At 46.9% G+C, this 21040-nt stretch overlaps 1 protein-coding gene across 1 annotated transcript in view; it reads left to right on the top strand.

Annotated features, from left to right (window-relative positions):
• grk3 (G protein-coupled receptor kinase 3) overlaps window positions 1-20169 on the top strand; it is a 44627-nt gene extending 24458 nt beyond the window's left edge. The window contains exons 3-21 of the mRNA XM_041059484.1: window positions 1-74; window positions 231-332; window positions 949-1023; window positions 3002-3063; window positions 3157-3208; window positions 4219-4310; window positions 4408-4507; window positions 4872-4950; window positions 5502-5632; window positions 6883-6977; window positions 7696-7803; window positions 10252-10318; window positions 12655-12755; window positions 13209-13275; window positions 14271-14366; window positions 15009-15171; window positions 15281-15417; window positions 15880-15993; window positions 16086-20169. Of these exons, the coding sequence (XP_040915418.1) occupies window positions 1-74; window positions 231-332; window positions 949-1023; window positions 3002-3063; window positions 3157-3208; window positions 4219-4310; window positions 4408-4507; window positions 4872-4950; window positions 5502-5632; window positions 6883-6977; window positions 7696-7803; window positions 10252-10318; window positions 12655-12755; window positions 13209-13275; window positions 14271-14366; window positions 15009-15171; window positions 15281-15417; window positions 15880-15993; window positions 16086-16247 (1877 nt within the window). The 3' untranslated portion in view covers window positions 16248-20169. The remainder of the gene's footprint in view (window positions 75-230; window positions 333-948; window positions 1024-3001; window positions 3064-3156; window positions 3209-4218; window positions 4311-4407; window positions 4508-4871; window positions 4951-5501; window positions 5633-6882; window positions 6978-7695; window positions 7804-10251; window positions 10319-12654; window positions 12756-13208; window positions 13276-14270; window positions 14367-15008; window positions 15172-15280; window positions 15418-15879; window positions 15994-16085) is intronic.
• The last annotated feature ends 871 nt before the right edge of the window (window positions 20170-21040 follow it).

Raw genomic sequence — 21040 nt, 5'->3', positions numbered from 1 at the left:
GCTTCCTACTGTTCAAGGACTTCTGTATGAACGAGATCGACGAGGCCGTGCCGCAGCTCAAGTTCTACGAAGAAGTAAGTAAAGTGTCCCGTGTGTACGAGATTAGACGGCATCATGGGATGGGTGAGAGATTAGGCCTGTAATCCCGCTCATTCAGATTTAGCCCTCACAGGAAGCGCTCCGTGTTGTTTTGGTGCGGCGCTAAAGCTGACCCCGTGTGTCTGTTTCAGATCAAGGACTACGAGAAGCTGGACTCTGAGGACGAGAGGTTGAGCCGCAGCCGGCAGATTTACGATGGCTACATCATGAAGGAGCTCCTGTCCTGTTCACATGTGAGCACAGATTCAGCGTCCGAAAAGGAGCTTGAATGAAACTACAGAAGTAAAGTACAGGGAGCTCTAAACGGCTCTCAAGTAAAGTCAACTTTCCATCACTGATAAACTCTGTAGATGGAGACTGGAATCAATCACGTACATACAACTTACTAACTCAGAAAACGGATTTTGTGTTAAGTTACTCTTAGACTTTGCCTGAGTTGGAACACAGAGCGATGATGGGAAATCCTTGCAGTGTTTTTGGACCACTCCAGTCCCCCTCGTCCCCCCCCCCATCAGTCTCCACTTGGCCTCTCCCAGAAACGGCTGGAACGAGTCCATCCAAATTCACCACAAACAACACACCACAGTGCAGCTTTTGTCCTGCAAGGCAACAGTTTTGGATATACAGCAAAGTTAGTGCTCGCTGCTGTCTGAAGGGAGGAAGTTATTGAACACACCGCCCACACACACACAGATATTAGTCCTCTTCTTGGTAGAGGCCCCACTGCAGTGTAAAGTCCTGTTCATGTTAAACTAGGGGGACGTACAGAAAAAAACAGAAGTGAAATTACTGGTAAAGCTGCATTTTATTTTTTTTTATGACCTTTTCTTTCCCCTCTCTTTGTTTCAGCCTTTCTCTAAGAAAGCAGTGGACCATGTGCAGAGTCACTTGGCAAAGAAACAGGTTCCCCCAACTCTCTTCCAGGTAAAAGACCTTTCAACACAAACTGTATATATAGGAATGTTTCTGTCTCAGATCTAACAGCAGAATATACAGGAAATATGATTCTGTTCAGAATAACTAACTTTATTTAAATTCAATTTACAAAGAAATCAGATTTTTGCACATTAGACATTTTGACAGCCGAGTTCAGCCGTCGTTCATGTTATTATTTACACCTGAGCTTTTATTACTGCGACATGTCAAAATGACAGAGCAGTCGGGAATAATATGATGAAAACAGCACAGACTATAATCTCATCGCAGCAGATGATTGGTGGTTGGTCTGTAGTCAGTAACATAACAGTGTTTTCCCTTGTTTTTCTACCTTAGCTCATTTGAGGGTGTAAATTATGCGCACACACACACACACACACTAATTTTCATATCAGTAAATATTAGCATACACAATAAAAAAAACCTGAAGTCAGTCTTTCCCCTTTAGATATTAAATAGTCCCTTAAGCTTAACAGTCCTCATTAGCAGGCTCAGGACATGAAAAAGACAAAGCACTGTCAGAGCAACAGAACAGAAAATCTATTTAAATAAATAAATCCCACACAGATGAGCAGAAACCTTGTAGTAGGTCAGTACAAATCCCTGTAAATCCTGCGCTGTGAAATTAACTGCCACTAACTCGCATCAATACTTTGATCAGTTTTAATCCGTCATGTTCGATCGCGTCCGTCAGTCTCTGTCGTCAGAGGAGCTGCAGCAGACTTTTTATATGTTGGTGTGGAGAATGCAAGCAGATAGTAATGGTGCTGTTTTATTGCTGGGGTGTGTCTTGAGCCCAGGGGGTGGGTCTAATTCCCGGTGTTGGTGACTGTAAGTGGTTGTATTTGGCAGTGCAAGGTTATTTGTGTAGTGTCTTTCAATAAAAAGACAAGAAAAAGTACTTTACACAAAACATGTAGAGATGTCGAGGCAAGATTTTAAGAAAAATACGACAAAATAGAGTCTTTTTAAAAAGAGTGGAGAAAAACGAGCTAAAATTAAAACAGGAGAAAAAAAAAGTGAGATATGAGTGGACAATGTCTCATGTCTTTCAGTAGCCTGGTCCTTTTATGGACTGTCCCGTCCACTGTGTCTAAAAGGAGCTTTAAGAAGACAAAGTATTTCCACACCACCGACATCTCGTCACCTCGTTTATCCACAGCAGCTCTTCATATTGTTGTGAATGTCGAGTGGCTGATGGTTCTCTGTTTCTGTGATGTGATTGGCTGCAGACAAACTGTCAAGTGACGTATTCTGTCCACAGTTTATCGGATTTTCTCATGTCGTTATGAGGAAATGTTTCTAAAAATGATTTCCATGGCCCAGCCCTAATTTGTAGTGTGTATTTGTGTTTTCCTGCTCCATCAGCACTATTTTTAAACCCCGCATCCTCGGATTCATACTGCCGGTAATTAGGCATTTAGTGCATCAATTGCCAAAAGGCCACCCAGGAAAATAAAATACAGAGAAAGAAAACAAGAGATGTCTTCAGCCCAGTTAATCTAATCAACAATTTCCTCTTTTAGACGACAACATGTCTTTTATTCTGGATTTAAAATTATCCCCAGTGACTGAGTTTTCCCTCAGAGATATTACATCAACCTGTCCCTATTTCCTGCATGTTTTCTTTGTCCTCAGTGTTTCTCTAGTTTTATATTCAGCGGGAACATGGAGGTGTCTTTAGAGCTCACTTTTCAAAACGCAAAGACATGAATGTTCACTGGGAATTTCTGTGAATGAGTTTAACAGACAGACAGAAGAAAGGCGACAGAAGGCTGAACTCCAGGAAACTTAGCAGAGGCTGACCACAGGAGTCCAGCTCAGCCATCATAACAATGCACAGAAGATATATTCACATACACAAAGAATTTTAATCACGTAGTTGCTGAGACGCCAGAGCAGATGCTGAAACTCTGCAGAGAAACACTGGGCCTGAGCTGCTGTTTATGTGTCTGTCCCCCTGCAGCCATACATAGTGGAGATCTGTGACAGCTTGAGAGGGAAGATCTTCCAGAAGTTCATTGAGAGGTGAGACAGTGAAGATGGAGCTGGAGAAGTGTTTCACCGTTTGTTCAACACATACAGTGCATTCACGTTCTCGCCTGCTTTCTTTTCCCTCAGTGATAAATTTACTCGTTTCTGCCAGTGGAAGAACGTGGAGCTCAACATCCATGTGAGTATGAGCTTCTACAGCCACTTCCACATGTGTGGTTTGACTCATTTGGTCCAGACCAGGGGTTTCCAAAGTCTGTGGGGGCCTCCCCTCAGACAGAATCAAGACTACCCCCCCCCCCCCCCCCCACCCCCGTTCCAGGAATAAAAGAGATTTAAACAGTACAGTATCTTTGTCTTACACCCCCCCCACCCCACCCCCCAGCACCCCCCGACTCTCTAACCTCACGGTGTGAAAACAAAAATACAAAAAAAAGAGTATTTCTTAGAGTAAGTCACCCAGACTTACTCTAAACAACCAGAGAGGTGTAAACATTACATCATGTAGCCTTCAGGTAACTCATTCACTGGACAGCTTTCATGACTCGTCCTGCATCATCAGGATCAAAATCAAAACAGTGTTTATTCCAGAAAGTTGTGCATGTCATGCTCGTGTCACTGGACCTTCTGTGTTGAGTTATTTTCCTTGGCGTCTCCTTAGCTCGCAGAGAAATGTGCTGTTTCTGGGCGGCGTTAGTCCAGGCTGCAGCTGGTCCTTACACGTCATAAATCAGGGTGCACCGGTAGGAACAGGAGCCAAGCAAAGAAAATGAAGCATCTCAAACTGTACATAACAGAAAGCCAGGAGCATGCTGAGGGAATTAATAAAACAAAAACCCTGACAGTAGGGTTGCACAGTGAGAGGAGGCTTTTCAGACGCCCCTGGATCCACAAGCAAAAAGTCCCTGTTGTTCTTCCCATAGACAACGTTTCGTGACTCATAGTTGAAGCACTTCGTTCTCTTGGATCAGTCTGAAACTCTCCTGGTTGAATCATCAGCACAAAAGATGAACAACTGCATTAAAAAAAAAAAAATGGTTATTTGAGGTGGAACTTAACTACATCTCCCAGCGTGCATTTCAGGGAGAAGCATCCAGTCAGAAGGCAAAGATGATGGTGATCAGATCGGTCGAACTGACAAATTCAGCAGCTGGACTTCCATTAAAGCCCCTCTGCTCCTCTCTCCTCCAGCTCACCATGAATGACTTCAGCGTGCATCGGATCATCGGCCGGGGCGGCTTCGGAGAGGTGTACGGCTGCAGGAAGGCCGACACGGGGAAGATGTAAGAACAGCCGCACACACACATACAGCCAGAGTGAATTCAAGCTTCGGCAGCAGTCATGCTGTGAGTGGTGTTGTTGTTGTTGTTTTGATGTCAGGTATGCCATGAAGTGTTTGGACAAGAAGAGGATCAAGATGAAGCAGGGGGAGACTCTGGCTCTCAATGAGAGAATCATGCTGTCGTTAGTCAGCACAGGGGTGAGTGAAGCTCCTTCACACGTTCACTCCATCAGATTTCAGTTTTACCTGCACTGCATTCATTTCACAGACGTAGCAGCTAGTTACTCGACAGACTGACAGACTGTTTTTTTGCAGTGTCAGTGGTGCTAAGTAAGTGAAGGACCTGAGTGCTTGTGGTGCAGCCCTGTTCAGTAAATCATTAGCATGAAACCACTTGGTTTTGAAGAACTGACTGAAACACAAACTCAGAGATGGATTTATAAATAACCGGTACAACCCGGTCTAGCTGCCTTATTTTCTCAGTGTAACGCTCACGGCCCGGCAGTTTCACATTTCAGCTGTTGATGTGGTTCAAACTCTTTGTGTGTTCATGTCTGTGTAGGACTGCCCATTCATCGTGTGCATGACGTACGCCTTCCACACCCCCGACAAGCTCTGCTTCATCCTGGACCTCATGAACGGTAAGGTGACCCCCGCCCTACCTGCCCAGATTAAAGTCCAGCCCCAGTCAGTCTGTTCTGAGACGGAAAGATTGGATTACTCAGCTTGTCGCCCGCCAGTCAGGTCGTTCCTCCCCCAGAGAATCAGGAGCTGATTGGATTTTGACCTCAGCGATGACGCTTCACGCCGCAGCGACCTGCCCGTGTTAGCCTAACATCTAATATCAGCCTTCGTTTAACTCTCACCTCGTTGTTAGTGCTTCCTGTTAATGAGCGGCCGTTTTCCAAGCTTCATCAGAATCTGCGCTCGGCGTTTCCCGACAGTCTCGCAGTCAAAGCCTGAGTCAACATTCAACACAGTCATCACCGTACAGTGCACAGTATGAGGCTGTGCTATAAATACAGCTGGTCAATACGTGTGAAGACCAAGAGAGTTGGGACGGAGGAAGGAGTCGTAGAAGGCCTCCCATCGATTCTCATTCTGTCCCCTGAGAAGATTACCACGCATGAGGTGTTATGAGGTCATACTGACACACTCTGTGTTGTCTGTGTGTGTGTGTGTGTGTTTTCAGGGGGTGACCTGCACTACCACCTGTCTCAGCACGGCGTCTTCAGCGAGAAAGAGATGCGTTTCTATGCGGCAGAAATCATCCTGGGTCTGGAGCACATGCACAACCGCTTTGTTGTCTACAGAGACCTCAAGGTAGACCTCTGTTCTTTGACAGTCCTGAAAACAGGAGACGTCCGGTGGTATTGTGTTTTTCACTGTGTCAACAACGAGTGTGTCTGCTCACGTGTCTGTGTGTAACCAGTCCCTGAGACACCTAACGTCTCTGAGCTCCATCGCTTCCAACAACTATTAAAACACATCAGTGAGACGCGCTGTTTCACTGGGTGACATGTTCCTTCATCACCATGAACACACACACACACTGTTGTTTACTCTGACTCAGTCACACACACACACACACACACACACACACACGCACACCGTCCTGCTGCCACAAATACTCACTACAGCACCAAATATGGATTCATCCGCTGCTGAAAATAGTCCCAACAAACACTGTTTCCTCCATTTCGAGAAGTGATTGTAGACCTGCAGCTAGCACTTCATTTTATGATCAGTTCATCTGTGATGTTTTTTTTTTTTCCAGTAAATCGTTTAGTCAATGAAACATGTAAGAATTTGTTGAGCTGGAGGTGACGTCTTCAGATGTCTCGGAAATCTACAAATCATTTTCCTGAAATGACTCAAATCATTAACTGATTGATAATAATCACCGCTGTTATCCAATCGATCGACTCACTGATAAGTCGATTTTTTTCATGGAATTTGATGAGAATAAGAAAAATAAATTTAATCTGTTGGCAGCTGATCAGAAGACAAATGAAAATGATCATTAATTGGAGGCCTGCTCAGGAGATGTGCTGTTCCACGTCACGTTTAACAGAGAAAGGTAAAACGAAGGGAGCGCGAGGAACGACAAGTGATAAGGACTAAAGCCCTGAACATCACAGTCCTCATCCCACTGATCCAGCACAACACCTCCACAGATGCTGTTTCACAGTCACAGATTCATATCAGCCGACCTCCTCTGTTTTTCCTCCAATTCCCCTGTTTGGACTGGTTGCCATAATAATAGATATATTTTGCTGGAAGTCAGGGAACAGTTTTAGGGCTTTAATAAACAGTGCAGTAAAATGCAGATAATACTTTGAGGCTGAGTGTTGGAGGGGGAAAGAGTGAGTGAGTCACGGTTTTGCCAAACAGCGGAGGATAACCAGGACAGGAGGCTTTCTTTTATTGCCTGTATCCACGCAGAATTTTCTCCTGCTGAACGGAAATTGTAACTTAAGTTGTGAATTAGTGAGGATTGCAGCGTTGTTTGGTGTTCTCCATCAGTATCACCCTCTCTATCCCCCTCTGCCTATGTGTGTGTCCTCCCTCAGCCAGCTAATATCCTGTTGGATGAACACGGTCACGTTCGTATCTCTGACCTCGGCCTGGCCTGCGACTTCTCCAAGAAGAAACCTCACGCCAGTGTGTAAGTGTTAAAGCCCATTCTCACAGGGTTTCCTTCTGTAGGGGGAGATACAGATGTTACCCACTGTCAGTGATTTTATTCACTTCTGAACTGCACGTCTGTGATTATACTCTAATAATTACATATAATAGAGCCTTGTATCTTCAGCTCATTAACCATCAGTCAGGTCACACAACAAAGGAAACGGAAACCAGCCTAATTCACATTAGAAAGGTGAAGTAGTTTGCAGATCAGAATGAGCGTCAGCAGAGCTCGCAGTGTTCAGGGACGGGATGATACCATTTCCTGGATCTGCAGTGAAATGGAATGGGCTCTTCTCTGGTCCACGTCTCATCCCTCCGTCAGCTTTGGTGCAAACTGTTTCTGCACCTTCTGTGTAATCCTGCTGACAAACAAGCAAACAAACAAACAAACCAACAAACAGACACGGGGAAAACGTTAGCTCCTTGGTGGAGGTGAAAACGCTCATCAGTGATGAAGGTCACGTGGTTTCCTGCAGCCGTTCATGTGAATCACAGACGCAGCTTCTGTAATTTTCCAGCAGCTAAAACATCCACAAAAACTTTTATGACAAGCGACGAGGGAAATATTTGATTACCCGCCTCCGCCTTTAATACGAATCCTGTCCAAACGGGGCTGCAGTGTGCGATTCTGCTCTCGCAGTTGTAAAAAGTAATGAGTGTGTATTTGACATGGAGCTGTGGTGTGTTTGCTGCAGCGGTACTCATGGTTACATGGCTCCAGAGGTTCTTCAGAAGGGGACGGCGTACGACAGCAGCGCCGACTGGTTCTCCTTAGGCTGCATGCTCTTCAAACTCCTCCGAGGGTAAATACTCGAGCTGCTCTCGCTCCTCTCGTCTCGTCTTTCTTCTTCTCTGTGCTCTTTACTCCCACCACGTCCTGACTTCCTGTCTGCTTTCAAACCTCTTCTGCCACTCTGAGTAAACCTCTTTGAATCTGCTCTCCCCGCTCGCTGCATCTCTCGCTCTCTCGCCGTCTGTTTGGTGTGTGTTTGATCTTGTTTGTGTGCCAGCCTGTGTGTGTGTGTGTTTGTTTGATCTGGAGTGTGTAAATGCCAGAGGTCTCGGCCCAGTAGGTCAGAAATCAGGTAAAGGGGGGGCGTGTGTGTGTAATGGTTGCCAGGTCTGAGTGCACAGAAAAAGAGAGAAGAGTGTGTGTGACGTGTCTTTCCATTGATGTTTGGATCAGTGTGTTTGAACATTTTGAAGAGGAAGAGTGTGTTGGTCTCTGGTGAAAGGTTGGCTGTGTCGTGAGTCTCCTCTGTTCGAGAGTAAAACTGATTTTAGTGACGTGAATTCAGTCATAAACGCTGTTACTTATTTTTTTCTTTATCAGAATGAGGCGTTCGCTCGCTCTCTGTGAGAATCAGGATTTCCTGACGTGAAGCTACACAGTAAACCAACAAACGTTCAGTAGCTTTACACTGTGGAAGATGCAGTGACTTCTGGGATTTGGTTCATGTAATGTTAAGGTTTATTTTAAAGGAGGAGAAAGGGAGAATCTTTAGGGTCGCCGTTCTGCTGGAAAACAAATCTTTATCCACTAAACTCAACACCAAAGTCAGAAATGTGAGGCTTCTCTGAAGCTCTGTTGAACAGTTTAACCACCGTGTTTACGTTCAGGCGTTTTGCTTTACTGCGTTTAGACGTATCCTGGAAGACGTTCTCTGATTGCAGCCACAATGTTCAGTCCTTGGTTTGCTCATTAACGTCCTTCCAGCCTTCAGCAGTGGGTTTTGAAGCCATTTGGCTCTGGCTGAAGAATTAGACTCATTGAAGACGTTGTTTGGAAGCTGCTATTCTCTCATTAATGCTGCCAGCTGCTATTTGATCACTTACAGTAAGTGGAGGATGGAGCTCTTTGTATCTTGGATGGCGATGCTGTTCTGTCTCATAAATATGTTTGCTTGATAGATGTGCCTCTGATGGAGTGCTCACTCGAGGACGGCTGTCTGCTCTCGTACTGGATCAAAATCTCTCCAGTGTAAATTCTTCATCTCCCTCAGTAATTTCCAGTTTCGCTGCTCGGATCGTTTCTCAGATTTCAGACCAGCAGTTTGATCCCAGACCGTTTCACGAAGCTCTCCTCCTCTGACTGAAGAACTGATAAACACTGACATTAAAGTGGCAGGAACATCATTCGCTGTGCAGAAGCATAGCTGTTCATATTTATATGCAACATATGTTTTATTTGTGCTGAATTAGTCGTAATCATGTTTGTGTATAAAATGAACACATTTCTAAATTCACTTTTTATGACTTGGTTGTATATTTAAGTTATTTTTCATGGTTAAAAAAATAGTGATACTACAGTTAAAGGGCCCACAAATTAAAATCTTCAACTAAACCTGGCAAAGAACCCGAAGTTCCATCTGCTGCCACGTCTCTGAGCACTAACACCGGGCATTCACCTGTTTTCATTCCAAAGTGAGAGTCCCTCGGATTTGATCGTTAACATGGCAGCTCTACGTTTCTGCTGAGCTTCAGGTCGTCTGTCAGAAATCACAGAGTGTTCACCTGTTCACAGTCTGCAGGAAGAGCCCGACGTCACACACGCACACACACACACACACACACGCACACACACACTCACACACGCACACGCACGCACACACGCACACACACACACACACACACACTCACACACGCACACGCACGCACACACGCACACACACACACGCACGCACACACACACACACACACACACACACACACACACGCACACGCACGCACACACGCACACACACACACGCACGCACACACACACACGCACACACACACACACACACACGCACACGCACACACGCACACGCACACACTCACACACACACACACACACACACACACACACACACACACACACACACGCACACACACACACTCACACACACACACACACACACACACACACACACACACACACACACACTCTTCCTGCAGGTGGCTCATTAGAGTGAGTGAGATTTGAGATCTAGGTCATTTCAAATTACCATTTGTTCATTTATAGTGTTGTAATATTTATGAGCTCGCGGCTTCAGTGTGGGGAGTGTGGAAAGGTGTGATTGGCAGCGTGTGTGTGAGATTTAGGCTGGACATGTCTCGTTCTCGTCTCCTTCACGTCCACTGCTCGGCCCTCCTCCATGTGCCCTCCTTCACCTCACCTTACCCCACCCTCTCTCCCTCCCTCCCTCCTTTTTCCAATAATCTGTATTTGGTGTCAGTGTCAGTCTCTCTGTCTTCTCTCTCCTGTTTAGGCACAGTCCCTTCAGACAGCACAAGACCAAAGACAAACACGAGATTGACCGCATGACGCTCACCATGGTAAGACACATCTACAGATACACATCTACAGAGTCGCTGCATGTTTCTTAGAAGTCCGTGGTTCACACTGACAGAGGATGGTGGATACGTCTCTGTGTAAACACACAGTAAAGCACATATGAGTCTTTACTTAACCCTGAACACGCGGGTTTAGCCCGTGTTTACTTTACAGTAATACCAAATGCACACAGATGTTTATATCCCTATGCATACTGTCCTGTGTGTGAACAAACACTGTAAGGATACCTGACGCACACAGGTTAGAAAACACACATGTACCTGCACCAGCCTCGCTCTGGTGCCAGCCTCACTCTGTCTTTCCTGCACATCCTTGACAGAGATGAATGTGTTGTGCAGGTTTGTGGGTCATTTTTCAGCGGCTCTGCCTGCTACCATTCAACACTCAGCTGTCTGTTTACTTTTGCTGTGTCATGGGAAGACACAGGAGATGAAGCGTGTGACAGAATCCCAGCTTAGATAAACTGAACCAGCAGCCAAGCTGGAAAGTAAAAGTGCTCCCCCTGGGTCACACGGATTCGTGGCCACATCCAGCACAGGTTTACTGAGGGAGTCGGGAATAAAGAAAGAATAAAGAAGCTTGCAGGCGGCCTGAAGCGCTGGTACTCTGTGAGTTTAAAGGTTCCATCCACTCAAATATGTGTTCTGTTCCTTGGCTCCTTCATCTTTCAGCCTCACTGTGCAGAATGATGCAGTTTCTCTGACTCACCTGAAGTCTCAGTTTCACACCTGGATGTGTGAGCCAGTCGTCGTCCAGATGTGGAAACTTGACGCCCGCAGGTCACAAACACAGAGAACTGACTTTTCAGTGAAGTAGCTTCCATCTTGTGTCCAGCAGGCGCAGTGCGGTCCTCAGCGCCAAGCACGTAGCCCATTCAGCGTGTTATTGTCTGTCAAAGTGAAACATACTGTTGAGCCTTTTGATGTCATTGGTCGTCTTCAGCAAACCCTCGGGATGAATGGCGTCCATTGAGCCCACCCAGTGACATATCTGCTCCCACCCACTCCTTTTTCCTCTTCACGTCCGAGCCAGAGTTCTGCAAAGGCGACGTGTGTTTGAGCGCCGACGCGTTTACAGTGACGAGCTGCAGAGTGAATTTTCGCCACAGCCACAGCTTCGCTCCTCTTCACGCTGCTTGCCAGCAGCAGCAGCAGCAGTTGTCCATCACAGTGGAAGTTGAGAACAGTAGCTGTTCCCTCCCACACACACAAACATGCACACACAGGCGCTGTTTGGTCGAGCAGGACCTCTAAACAGAGAAAGTATGATTTTTCATATCACAATAAATCCAGATTAGGATTTTAATCCAGCTACTTAATCTGGTTTATCCTCTTAATCCTCGTCTGCGTGTGTGTGTGTGTGTGTGTGAGAGAGAGAAAGACAGAGAGGGGAAAGGCTGCGATTCAGCCCCGGCCGGGCTAAAAATACTGCTCTATATGTCTTTGTGTTTATTAAACATGATGAATGGTCCCATTACATAAACACGATAGAAGCAGACAGCAGTGAAAAGGCTGAGAACTGAGCCGCCAAGACAGGAAGAGATGGATAGAAGGAGGGATGGAACAGATCCCGATGGATGGCACTTCTGAACTCTGAAACATCTCCACGAAGCCGCTGAGTAAAGCCTGTCAGCAGAAAAATAAAACGGGTGGAGGCTGACTTAGTATGAGGCTTTCATACTGTGAGCTGCCTCCCCAGGGGGTCACCAGGGTGTTGGGGGAGGGGGGGCAGGGGGGCAGGAGGGAGAGATGTCAAATGAAGAGACTGTATGAGGTGGAAGAGACAGGTGCACGCCACAGTCCTAAAAACAAGCTGGTTATTGTGGTTTGACCACAGAAAACTCTCAACACCTGATTAACACACTTTACATCAAAACTTTACACACACACACACACACACACACACACACACACACACACACACACACACACACACACACGACAGACATATTTGTAGATTCAATGTGACTTTCACTTCCTGGTGTTATAATTACCTCCAGTGTCCACTGCAGGTACATGTCCATATATCCAGAACCTGCCTGAGAATCAACACGTTTTTCAGTTTCCTCCAGTGTCACAGTGATGCAGTGACAGTGTTCAGCACTGTCACTGCATCACTGTGTGTTCACTGCAAACAGGAGCAGCTAATGGCTAGTTCACAGTGTCAGACTTCTTGAAAATCTCTGTACTATAGTAAAAGGTGCAAATGATGTTGATCTATTTTCAAACACCAGATTCTCACGCCCCCCCCTCACCCCTCCCCCCGTTTCCTCCCTCCCTCCTCCCTCCTCCCTCCCTCCCCCCTCCCTCTCTTGCAGAATGTGGAGCTGCCAGACTCTTTCACTGCAGAGCTCAAAGATCTGCTGGAGGGGCTGCTGCAGAGAGATGTGTCCAAGAGGCTCGGCTGCCAGGGCCGAGGGTACGACACACAACACACACACACACACACACACACAAACAAATCAAAAGTTCACATCAGCCTCCGCCCCATGTCAGTGTTTATGTCCAGAGGCGTGGAAATGAATTCATCAATCAGACGGATTTTGCTAGATGTGCTGATTAAGGCTGAAAACACTGGGTGGTGTGGTTCGCGGCCCAGTGAAGACGAACAGAGACAGACACCGAGTGATCGGATAGAAGCTGAGCTCACAACTAATTTCATCAGCGGCGTCATTTCACATGAGCTTAGGACTAAACCAGAGTGATGGATCACTGTCTGCACAGGGTATTTGGCTAAATAGCAGGATTATGAGTGTGTTTGTCAGAGGGGAGTAATGTGGCAAACACTGCCACCTAGTGTACAAATGAAAATTACTTTTTTTTTTTTTTTTTAACCCCCACCTCCTTCTCTCTCTCCGTCACACACATACAGAGCCCCAGAGGTGAAGGAGCATCAGTTTTTCAAAGGCATTGACTGGCAGCAGGTGTACCTCCAGAAGGTGAGCTTCATTTCGTTTGTCAGCTGTTGCTTCGGTCAGTCCACGGTTTGCTGTTTGGAACTCTGCTGTTCCTCAGCTTCTTTTTGTTGCTGAACAAGAACAGCAGCGAAAGATCAGAGTGACATTACGTTTTATGAAGGCCCCCCGCTGAGAGCACAGGGCGCAGCCTGTTACACACATCATAACGCTTCATTTTCCCATGTTACACACAGCAGATCACATTTAAATAAAAAATCGACCCTGATGTTTAGTTTAACGGACATTCTGTCCAGTTTTAGATCTGTGAATGTGTTTGGAAACTGGAGTCAGTCACTAAGAATCAAATCTGCATTCATTTTTAATCATCGCTTGTTACAGCAACGCAGACTTTTCAGACCCACCTGCTCTGAAGGTGGATTTATATCTGATTTATGTTAGTATCTGCGACTCAGGCCACAGATACTAATGTCTGACATGTGTCAGACGTGTTCACGCAGCATCGTGCTGTAATTCTGTTCCTAAACGTTCACTCATGGTTTATGAATTTGGTTTTTATACAGAACAGACATGAACAGAAACCAGAGGCTGCGTGTCACAACTGGAACACACACCCACACAGACACACAACAACATGTAACATGTACAGACATGTAAAACCACTGTTGTCAGGCCTCTTAAAGGAAAACCGCACAAAACAACAAGAACACTATCACATCAGGATCTGGACTGAACTCAGATCATAAACCTGAGTCTTCAGTATGTTTAAATTGTTCCAAATGAAAAGTGTCCTGGTTTATTTGTGAAGCAGATCAGGTCAAGTCAGGATGGAGCTGCGCTCGTCATTAGTCCAGTACACTCACAGTTGCTATGGTTACCCCATCACTAGGGGGGAAGCGCTGCTGTGGGACTGTTCCTGGTGTGTGGCTGTTTCGCTCACACTCTCCTGCTTCTCGTTGTCATTTCTTCTTTCACTTCTCTCTCTGAAAACCGTCTCTGTTCTCTCCCCCCACCCCCAGTACTCCCCCCCTTTAATCCCCCCCAGGGGTGAGGTGAACGCTGCAGATGCTTTTGACATAGGCTCTTTCGATGAGGAGGACACCAAGGGCATCAAGGTAAAACAGACGTTCATCACTCACTTCCTTAGACACAGATGAACGGTGAGGATCACTGTACTACTGTACAGAGCACAGAAACACAGGCTACACCAAGTTAGCATTTAACCGATTGATAATCCAAACGATCGTGATTGTTTTTGGTCATTTCATCTTCGGTGCAGCTTCAGAATAGGAAGCACAGGTGGTTTGAAATTCAGAGCAACGTGTCGTCGTTTTCTTCCTGTGATTTTCTTTGTTCTGCTGGAACAACAGCTTCCTCCCCCATTAACATTAATGTGGCTGCAGTAACAGTTATTCATCCAGTGCAGAGAAATAAAAGGCAACAGTGTTTGTTTACATTTCCCCAGACAGTGCTTGTCATTAACAGAGGGGTAATAATCGAAATAACTGCAGTGTAGTAATGTGAGAGCATTACGATGGAGGAAGGAGAGCGTGCAGCTCCAGCCCCCTGATGTTAATCCAGTCACAACACAATGACTGTTTCTGTGTGAAAGTGAACAAATGCAGCAGCGAGTTACAAAGACAGTGACGATCTGTGCGGCGTCTCCGAGCTGGAACCGTGCCGTTAAACCACGACAGGAGGATCTAGGCTTCAGGTGTTGATGCACAAATAAAACTTATTATTATATGTCCCCTCAGTTGCTGGACAGTGACCAGGAGCTGTACAAGAACTTTCCTCTGGTCATATCAGAGCGCTGGCAGCAGGAAGTGGCAGAGACGGTCTACGAGGCCGTCAACTCGGACACGGACAAGAGCGAGGCTCGCAAGAGGGCTAAGAACAAGCAGCTGGGCCACGAGGAGGGTAATGATGTGACGACAGACTGTAAACACAAAAATCCCGTCACAACACACACACACACACACACACACACACAGACACACAGACGCCCTGACCGTGTTTCTCTGTGCAGACTACGCCCTGGGTAAGGACTGTATAATGCACGGCTACATGCTGAAGCTGGGGAACCCGTTCCTGACCCAGTGGCAGCGCCGATACTTCTATCTCTTCCCCAACCGTGTGGAGTGGAGGGGGGAGGGCGAGTCACGGGTGAGTTCACCTCACAGCTCACACTTTAAATCAGCCTCCATATCCATGTCCAGGTGTCTCGGTCTGTCTGTCTGTCCTGTTCACCTGTTTGATGGTGTATGAACGTTGTCTGTCTGTCCATCTGTCCTGACTCACACTGAAGGAGAAGTGGCTAAAACATTTTAAAAAGCAGAGAGACGGGGTGAGTGTCAACATCAGGTCCAGGTCCCTGCTGTGTCCTCAGAGTCCCTGCTGTTACCCAGAAGCTGTTTAGAGCGTAGCCCCCCCCTCCCTGCTTCAGACCCAGTAATCTGTTTAACCACCCCCCAAACGCTGCCAGTAGGTGAATTAAAGGCAGAGCAGGTGTTCGAGTGCTGGACCTCTGGTTTTAAGTCAGGAAGTCAGCCGTAGTCTTTCAGCTTCATCCTCCTGTGTGTTCTGCTTCACCTCGGCTCCTTTTTGATTGGTCCATTTTGTTCCCAGCAAAACCTGCTGACGATGGAGCAGATTGTGACGGTGGAGGAGACGCAGATTAAAGACAAGAAGTGTATCCTGCTGCGCATCAAAGGCGGGAAGCAGTTCGTGCTGCAGTGTGAGGTGGGGACTGCTTCTCCACGCTTTTATTCCTGAGCCGTGTGGATGAGATAAAGACAAAGAGCTGATCCCTTCGTTTCTTGTTGTGTGTGCAGAGCGATCCGGAGTTCGTGCAGTGGAAGAAAGAGCTGACCGAGGCGTTCACAGAAGCCCAGAAGCTGCTGCGCCGCGCCCCCAAAGTCATCGGCAAAGGGCGGGCCGGAGTGGTGGAGCTGTCCAAACCTCCCCTCACACACCGCAACAGCAATGGCCTGTGAATACACACCCACATATATAAACACACACACACACACACACACACACACACACACTGCATCCCCCCTCCCCCCTCCTCCTCATCAGCAGCAGGACATTTGCCCTGACACCTTCCCACCGCCCGCCCACGACGCCTCGCAGTGTGAGCTGACCGTGCCCACCAGCCTCTTACTGAACACACACACACTCTCACACACACACACACACACACACACACACACACACACACACACACACACACACACATCATGATGACCAATCATAAGCGCGATATAGTTTTTTTTTCTCTGCCATGGGACCCTGCCAGTCAGAGAGAGGGAGTAAGGACACGACGCGAGGAGAGACACATTCAGGAGGACTCAGCATGTGAAGACCCTCTGCATGAATGTGACGAGGACAAACGCTGGTCCTCTCTTGTCCTTGTCTTTCTCTTCTTCACCGCCGTCCCCGTCTCCCCGTCTCCTCCTGCCCCCCCCCCCACCACCCCGCCCTGTTTGAATCAGGTGAACCTGGAACCAGGACCCACAGTATCCTGACGGACTCCTCCGAAACCCCACAGAGCTGAAGAAGTGATTCCTGTTGTACCGGCTAAGACGCGGCCCTGTCCTCTCTGTCTCTGAGGCGATGCAGAGGAGACCAGGCTTTGGTGGGGAATGTATTTCTGTGAGAGAAACAACAACAACAACAAAAAGGCTGCTCAGCTGGTTCTTCTCAGCCCTCCCTCTAACCGTTCCTGAAGTGCGTGAAGTGCCAACATCAATATCTACTTGAGTCACCTGAGCACCCAGGAGGCCGCTTCGGTGGCAGATATTGCCCCTGATACACAGAGGCGGGGGTGTTTGCGGGGGCGGGGGTGGTTGATCATTCCAGCGCAGAAAACCGGAAGTTTTAGGACCACAGACTCTTTCAGATTGGCTCGTGTACAGCCAGTTACCATAGAGACTGAGATTTCATTGGCTGACAAACAGCAGCCGGTTGCTATGGGAACCATGAAGACTGGTATACCTGGGGATTGGTTACCATGGACAACGGTGTAACTATTGTGTATGAAGGCTATACTTGCAGAAAAAGAGATGACAGCAGAGGGAGGGGAGGGAGGGAGGGGGGAGGAAGTGACTCTGAGTGTATATAAACAACCCTTTCTCTGTGCATCTCCAGTGTTTCAGTCTGACGTGTTTGCATTATCGGGGACTTCTCTGTCTGCCTGTTTGTGAATCTGTCCTGGCTTTCGGGGAAGGGAAGAGGAAGAAGAGGAGGAAGAGGAGGAGGAGGCTCGTTTTCCTGCTGGGAGGGGGAGGTCGGGGAGGGTGGGGGAGGGAGGGCGTGGACAGGCAGGAGTGCGCTGGCTTTCAATCACTCGCAGCGCTGCATTACCTCAGCTGGACTGTGTCCATTCAAAGACGTGGAGGCGAGAGCCGAGCGCCGCGCTCCGTGTTCGTCCCTGTTGGACACTGTCTCAGTCAGATGGTGTGGACAGAGTGAGCGCGGGGAGGAAAACGAGGAAGACGAGCTGAAACTAATTAAAGGAAAATTCACCCTCAAATACACCACACACAGATTTCATGGTCTCCGACGTTCGAGACATTTCAGGAGTCTGTCTCTCTGGTTGTGTTGTACTTTGTGTGTGTGTGTGTGTGGGTGTGGGTGTGGGTGTGTGGGTGTGGGTGTGGGTGTGGGTGTGTGGGTGTGTGTGTGTGTGGGTGTGGGGGGGCATTCAGCTGCACGTTGTACACTTAGGTCATCAGAGCAGGAGAAAAAAAACGGAGCTGTCGATTAATCGGCAGATTATTTTCTCTGTGAATAATTTGATCTTGGGGGGCTGAGTTTGGGCTGAGGAGATGAAGAGCTCCCAGGTTTTATTCGACCAGACTCCAAAACCTGAAAACACTTTGTTTACAAACCACATGAGAAAAAAAAGCTTCACGTCTGAAGATGCAAACAGGAAAATGCCTAAAAAGACGAATTAAAGGTTAGAAAACTGTTCCCTGTCGATCTGTTGTGGACTAACTGCTGCGGCTCTGATGCTGAGCGTTGCATTCTGGGCTTTCGATCCACACTGAGTCCGATTGTCTCTCTGAACATCAGGACTGATGAGATCTTTCTCCTGCTGCTCCTCCACAGTGAATCAGGTTTTACCTGGAAATCAACACTCACACGTTTTTATGTTCCAGACACTGTGGACCCGACCCGAAGCACTGATGTCTGAGGTTTACTGTCCGTGTTTTTAGAAAGCATCTGCTTCATCAGTGTTTCCTGCCCAGAGGCTCCTGCCCCCCCCCCCCCCCCCCCCCCCCCCTCTCTGCCCCCCCCTCAGTGGTGTTTCAGGGTGGAGTTTCCCTCAGTCTTTTTCTGATCTTACATCTTTTGGTTCCTGAATGCGACACAGTTCAGATGAGGTGAAACTTTTTTCTTTCTTTCTTTCTTTCTTTTTTTTGGGGGGAGGGGGGAGGTTTACAGTTTCGCCAGCGCCGCGGACCTCATCGAAGTTTGTAGTCAAAGGGCAGAAACGCGCACAATCGTAGTGTTAAGGAACCCGCGGCAGAGGAGCGAGAACAGGAACCTGTCTGTCGTTGGATACATTCAGAAATTTCAGGGTTTTTATTTTTCATGCAGTACAGTGTCCTCGTCTGTGACGTCCATGCATTTCCACAGCTGTGATGTGTGACCTGCAGTAGGAAAAGGGTTGATAAGGGGTGCGTTGTGATTGTGTTGGGTTTTTTTTTTTTTGTAGCCTTTACCAGTCAGGGGGAGATATTATCATCTTATAGAGAAATGTTGTCACCTCTCAAGGTGTCTTTTATTTTTGTAAACCAAAATGGTTTTTATTGTTTTCATTGAAATTTATGTTGTTGCACCTTTTTAGCCCAATGTGTTACTTAATAGTTGTTAAATGTGCCAAATAACTGTTGCTGATTGAGTGGAACCAATGGGAAGCCTCCTTTTCTGACCTTCTCGCCACGAATACACACACACACACACACACACACACACTCGAGTTCACACACACCAACTTCGCGGTGGAAGTTTTGATGGGTACAAAACTGTGACCAAACTCTCTGTGGAGAGGAGGTGTGTGTGTGGGTGTGTGTGTGTGTGTGCGGCTCCGTCCACACACACACAGACACACACACCACCCAGCTCTGCTCTCCACGTGTTCCTAAACGTTTCCTCTCACACTGTATGTTTGTCATGTGAGTGTGTGTGAACATACGAGCGCTTCATTATTGCGTTGTATGTTCATCCAGTGGACTTTTTTTTTTTTTGTCATTCACAGATTCTCAGCTCAAACATGCTCAACACAAGACAATTTAAAAAGGATGGCAAATAGGAAAAAAATCAAAGTATATATAAATATATGTGTATATGAAATGACAAAATGCTCTAGGTTTATTTAAAAGATTTAATGTAGAAAACAAAATGAAATTGTTCGGGGGAGGTCGGGGTTTGATGTGAGTATAATTGTTTGTGGTGAAGACTTCAGCTCGAATCTTGCACATAAAGACTTTAGATATTGTACCTGCGAGTTCCAGATGATTATTTTTGTTTAAATACCGGACTCTTTGCTCTTTCATATTTATTGCGTGTGTGGGGAGCTCTCTCGCTCCATCTCTCCTCCACGTGTTGGAGCTCTCAGCCGAGAGCTCGCTGTAGAAAATCCTCCGATTTCCACCCATCAGAAACTCTATTTGTTTTTCATATGCCACAGACAAACACACATACTACTGGCTTTGGGTTGTTATTATTACCATTAAGGTTATGATAATACTGATATATAATTGATAATATTATTCAATGATTATTAGTAAATTTATTTTATTTCAATGATTTTTTTTTTGTTTTTATTTTGTTTTTGAGACAGGTAGGAAGTTGCGTGTTGGACTGCTTGTAAAAACAGTTCAGAAATAAAACTCCTTTTTCCGTGTTGCCTCCTGTCACGCCTGCTTTTCTTCAGACGAATATTTTCATCATGTAATCACCAGATTTTCTTTTATACCCAGTGTTTGATTAACAAACTGTGACTGTGACTCAAACATAACCGTGAGACTAAAACACCTGAAGCTGTGAAACTCTGGCCGAAGCGTCCCAGATGTTGGACAGTCCCTGTGGTCTCTGTCCCTGAACCTAACCAATCCTCAACCAGTGTCTCATCATAAAATTGGTTCATCTTCCCTTGCACCTCCCTCACACCCCCCTCCCCCATCCTTTTTCCCATCCCCCAGTAACCCCCCCCCCCCCCAAAGCTTGTCCAACTGACAGTTACCTTCCTACTTCCTTCACCTTCCTGTTGCCTCGGACACTGTTTGTCTTTAGTTTTATCACTTTACAGAAGTTATTGACAAATTTTTGTTGTTGTTGTTTTGCAGTGAATCGTGTTGAACTGAGTCACAGCTGTGAGTTGGTGATTCTGCTGAGTCAACTTTGTCCTTTAATTCAGGGGATTTATTGAAGCATTGGACAGATTCAGATTTTCGACCTGCTGGTGGCGCTGAGGGGAAAGTCAGAGGATCATCAGCAGAGTCAGTGGAGTCACCTCTGGGAGTCACCCCCCCCCTCCACACACACACACACACACAGAAACCAGGAGGCTCCTCCCCCTTCTGCTCACCCCTCTCCTCCAGTTGGACCTGTCAATCAACGTGGACAGCTGATGCAGTGCAGAACTGCACATGCGTCCTCTGTGGGGAGCAGTTGTTATCACAACCCCCCCCACACACACACTCACACACACACCAACACACCAACACACACACAGGCCTGAAAAAAACAAGTTTCAGATCCTTTTAGAAAAAACAGC

The sequence above is a fragment of the Toxotes jaculatrix genome, chromosome 16 (genome assembly GCF_017976425.1).
Source record: "Toxotes jaculatrix isolate fToxJac2 chromosome 16, fToxJac2.pri, whole genome shotgun sequence".
Lineage (NCBI taxonomy): Eukaryota > Metazoa > Chordata > Actinopteri > Toxotidae > Toxotes > Toxotes jaculatrix.
Note: the sequence above shows the minus strand (reverse complement) of the source record. Positions and strands in the feature narration are given on the sequence as shown.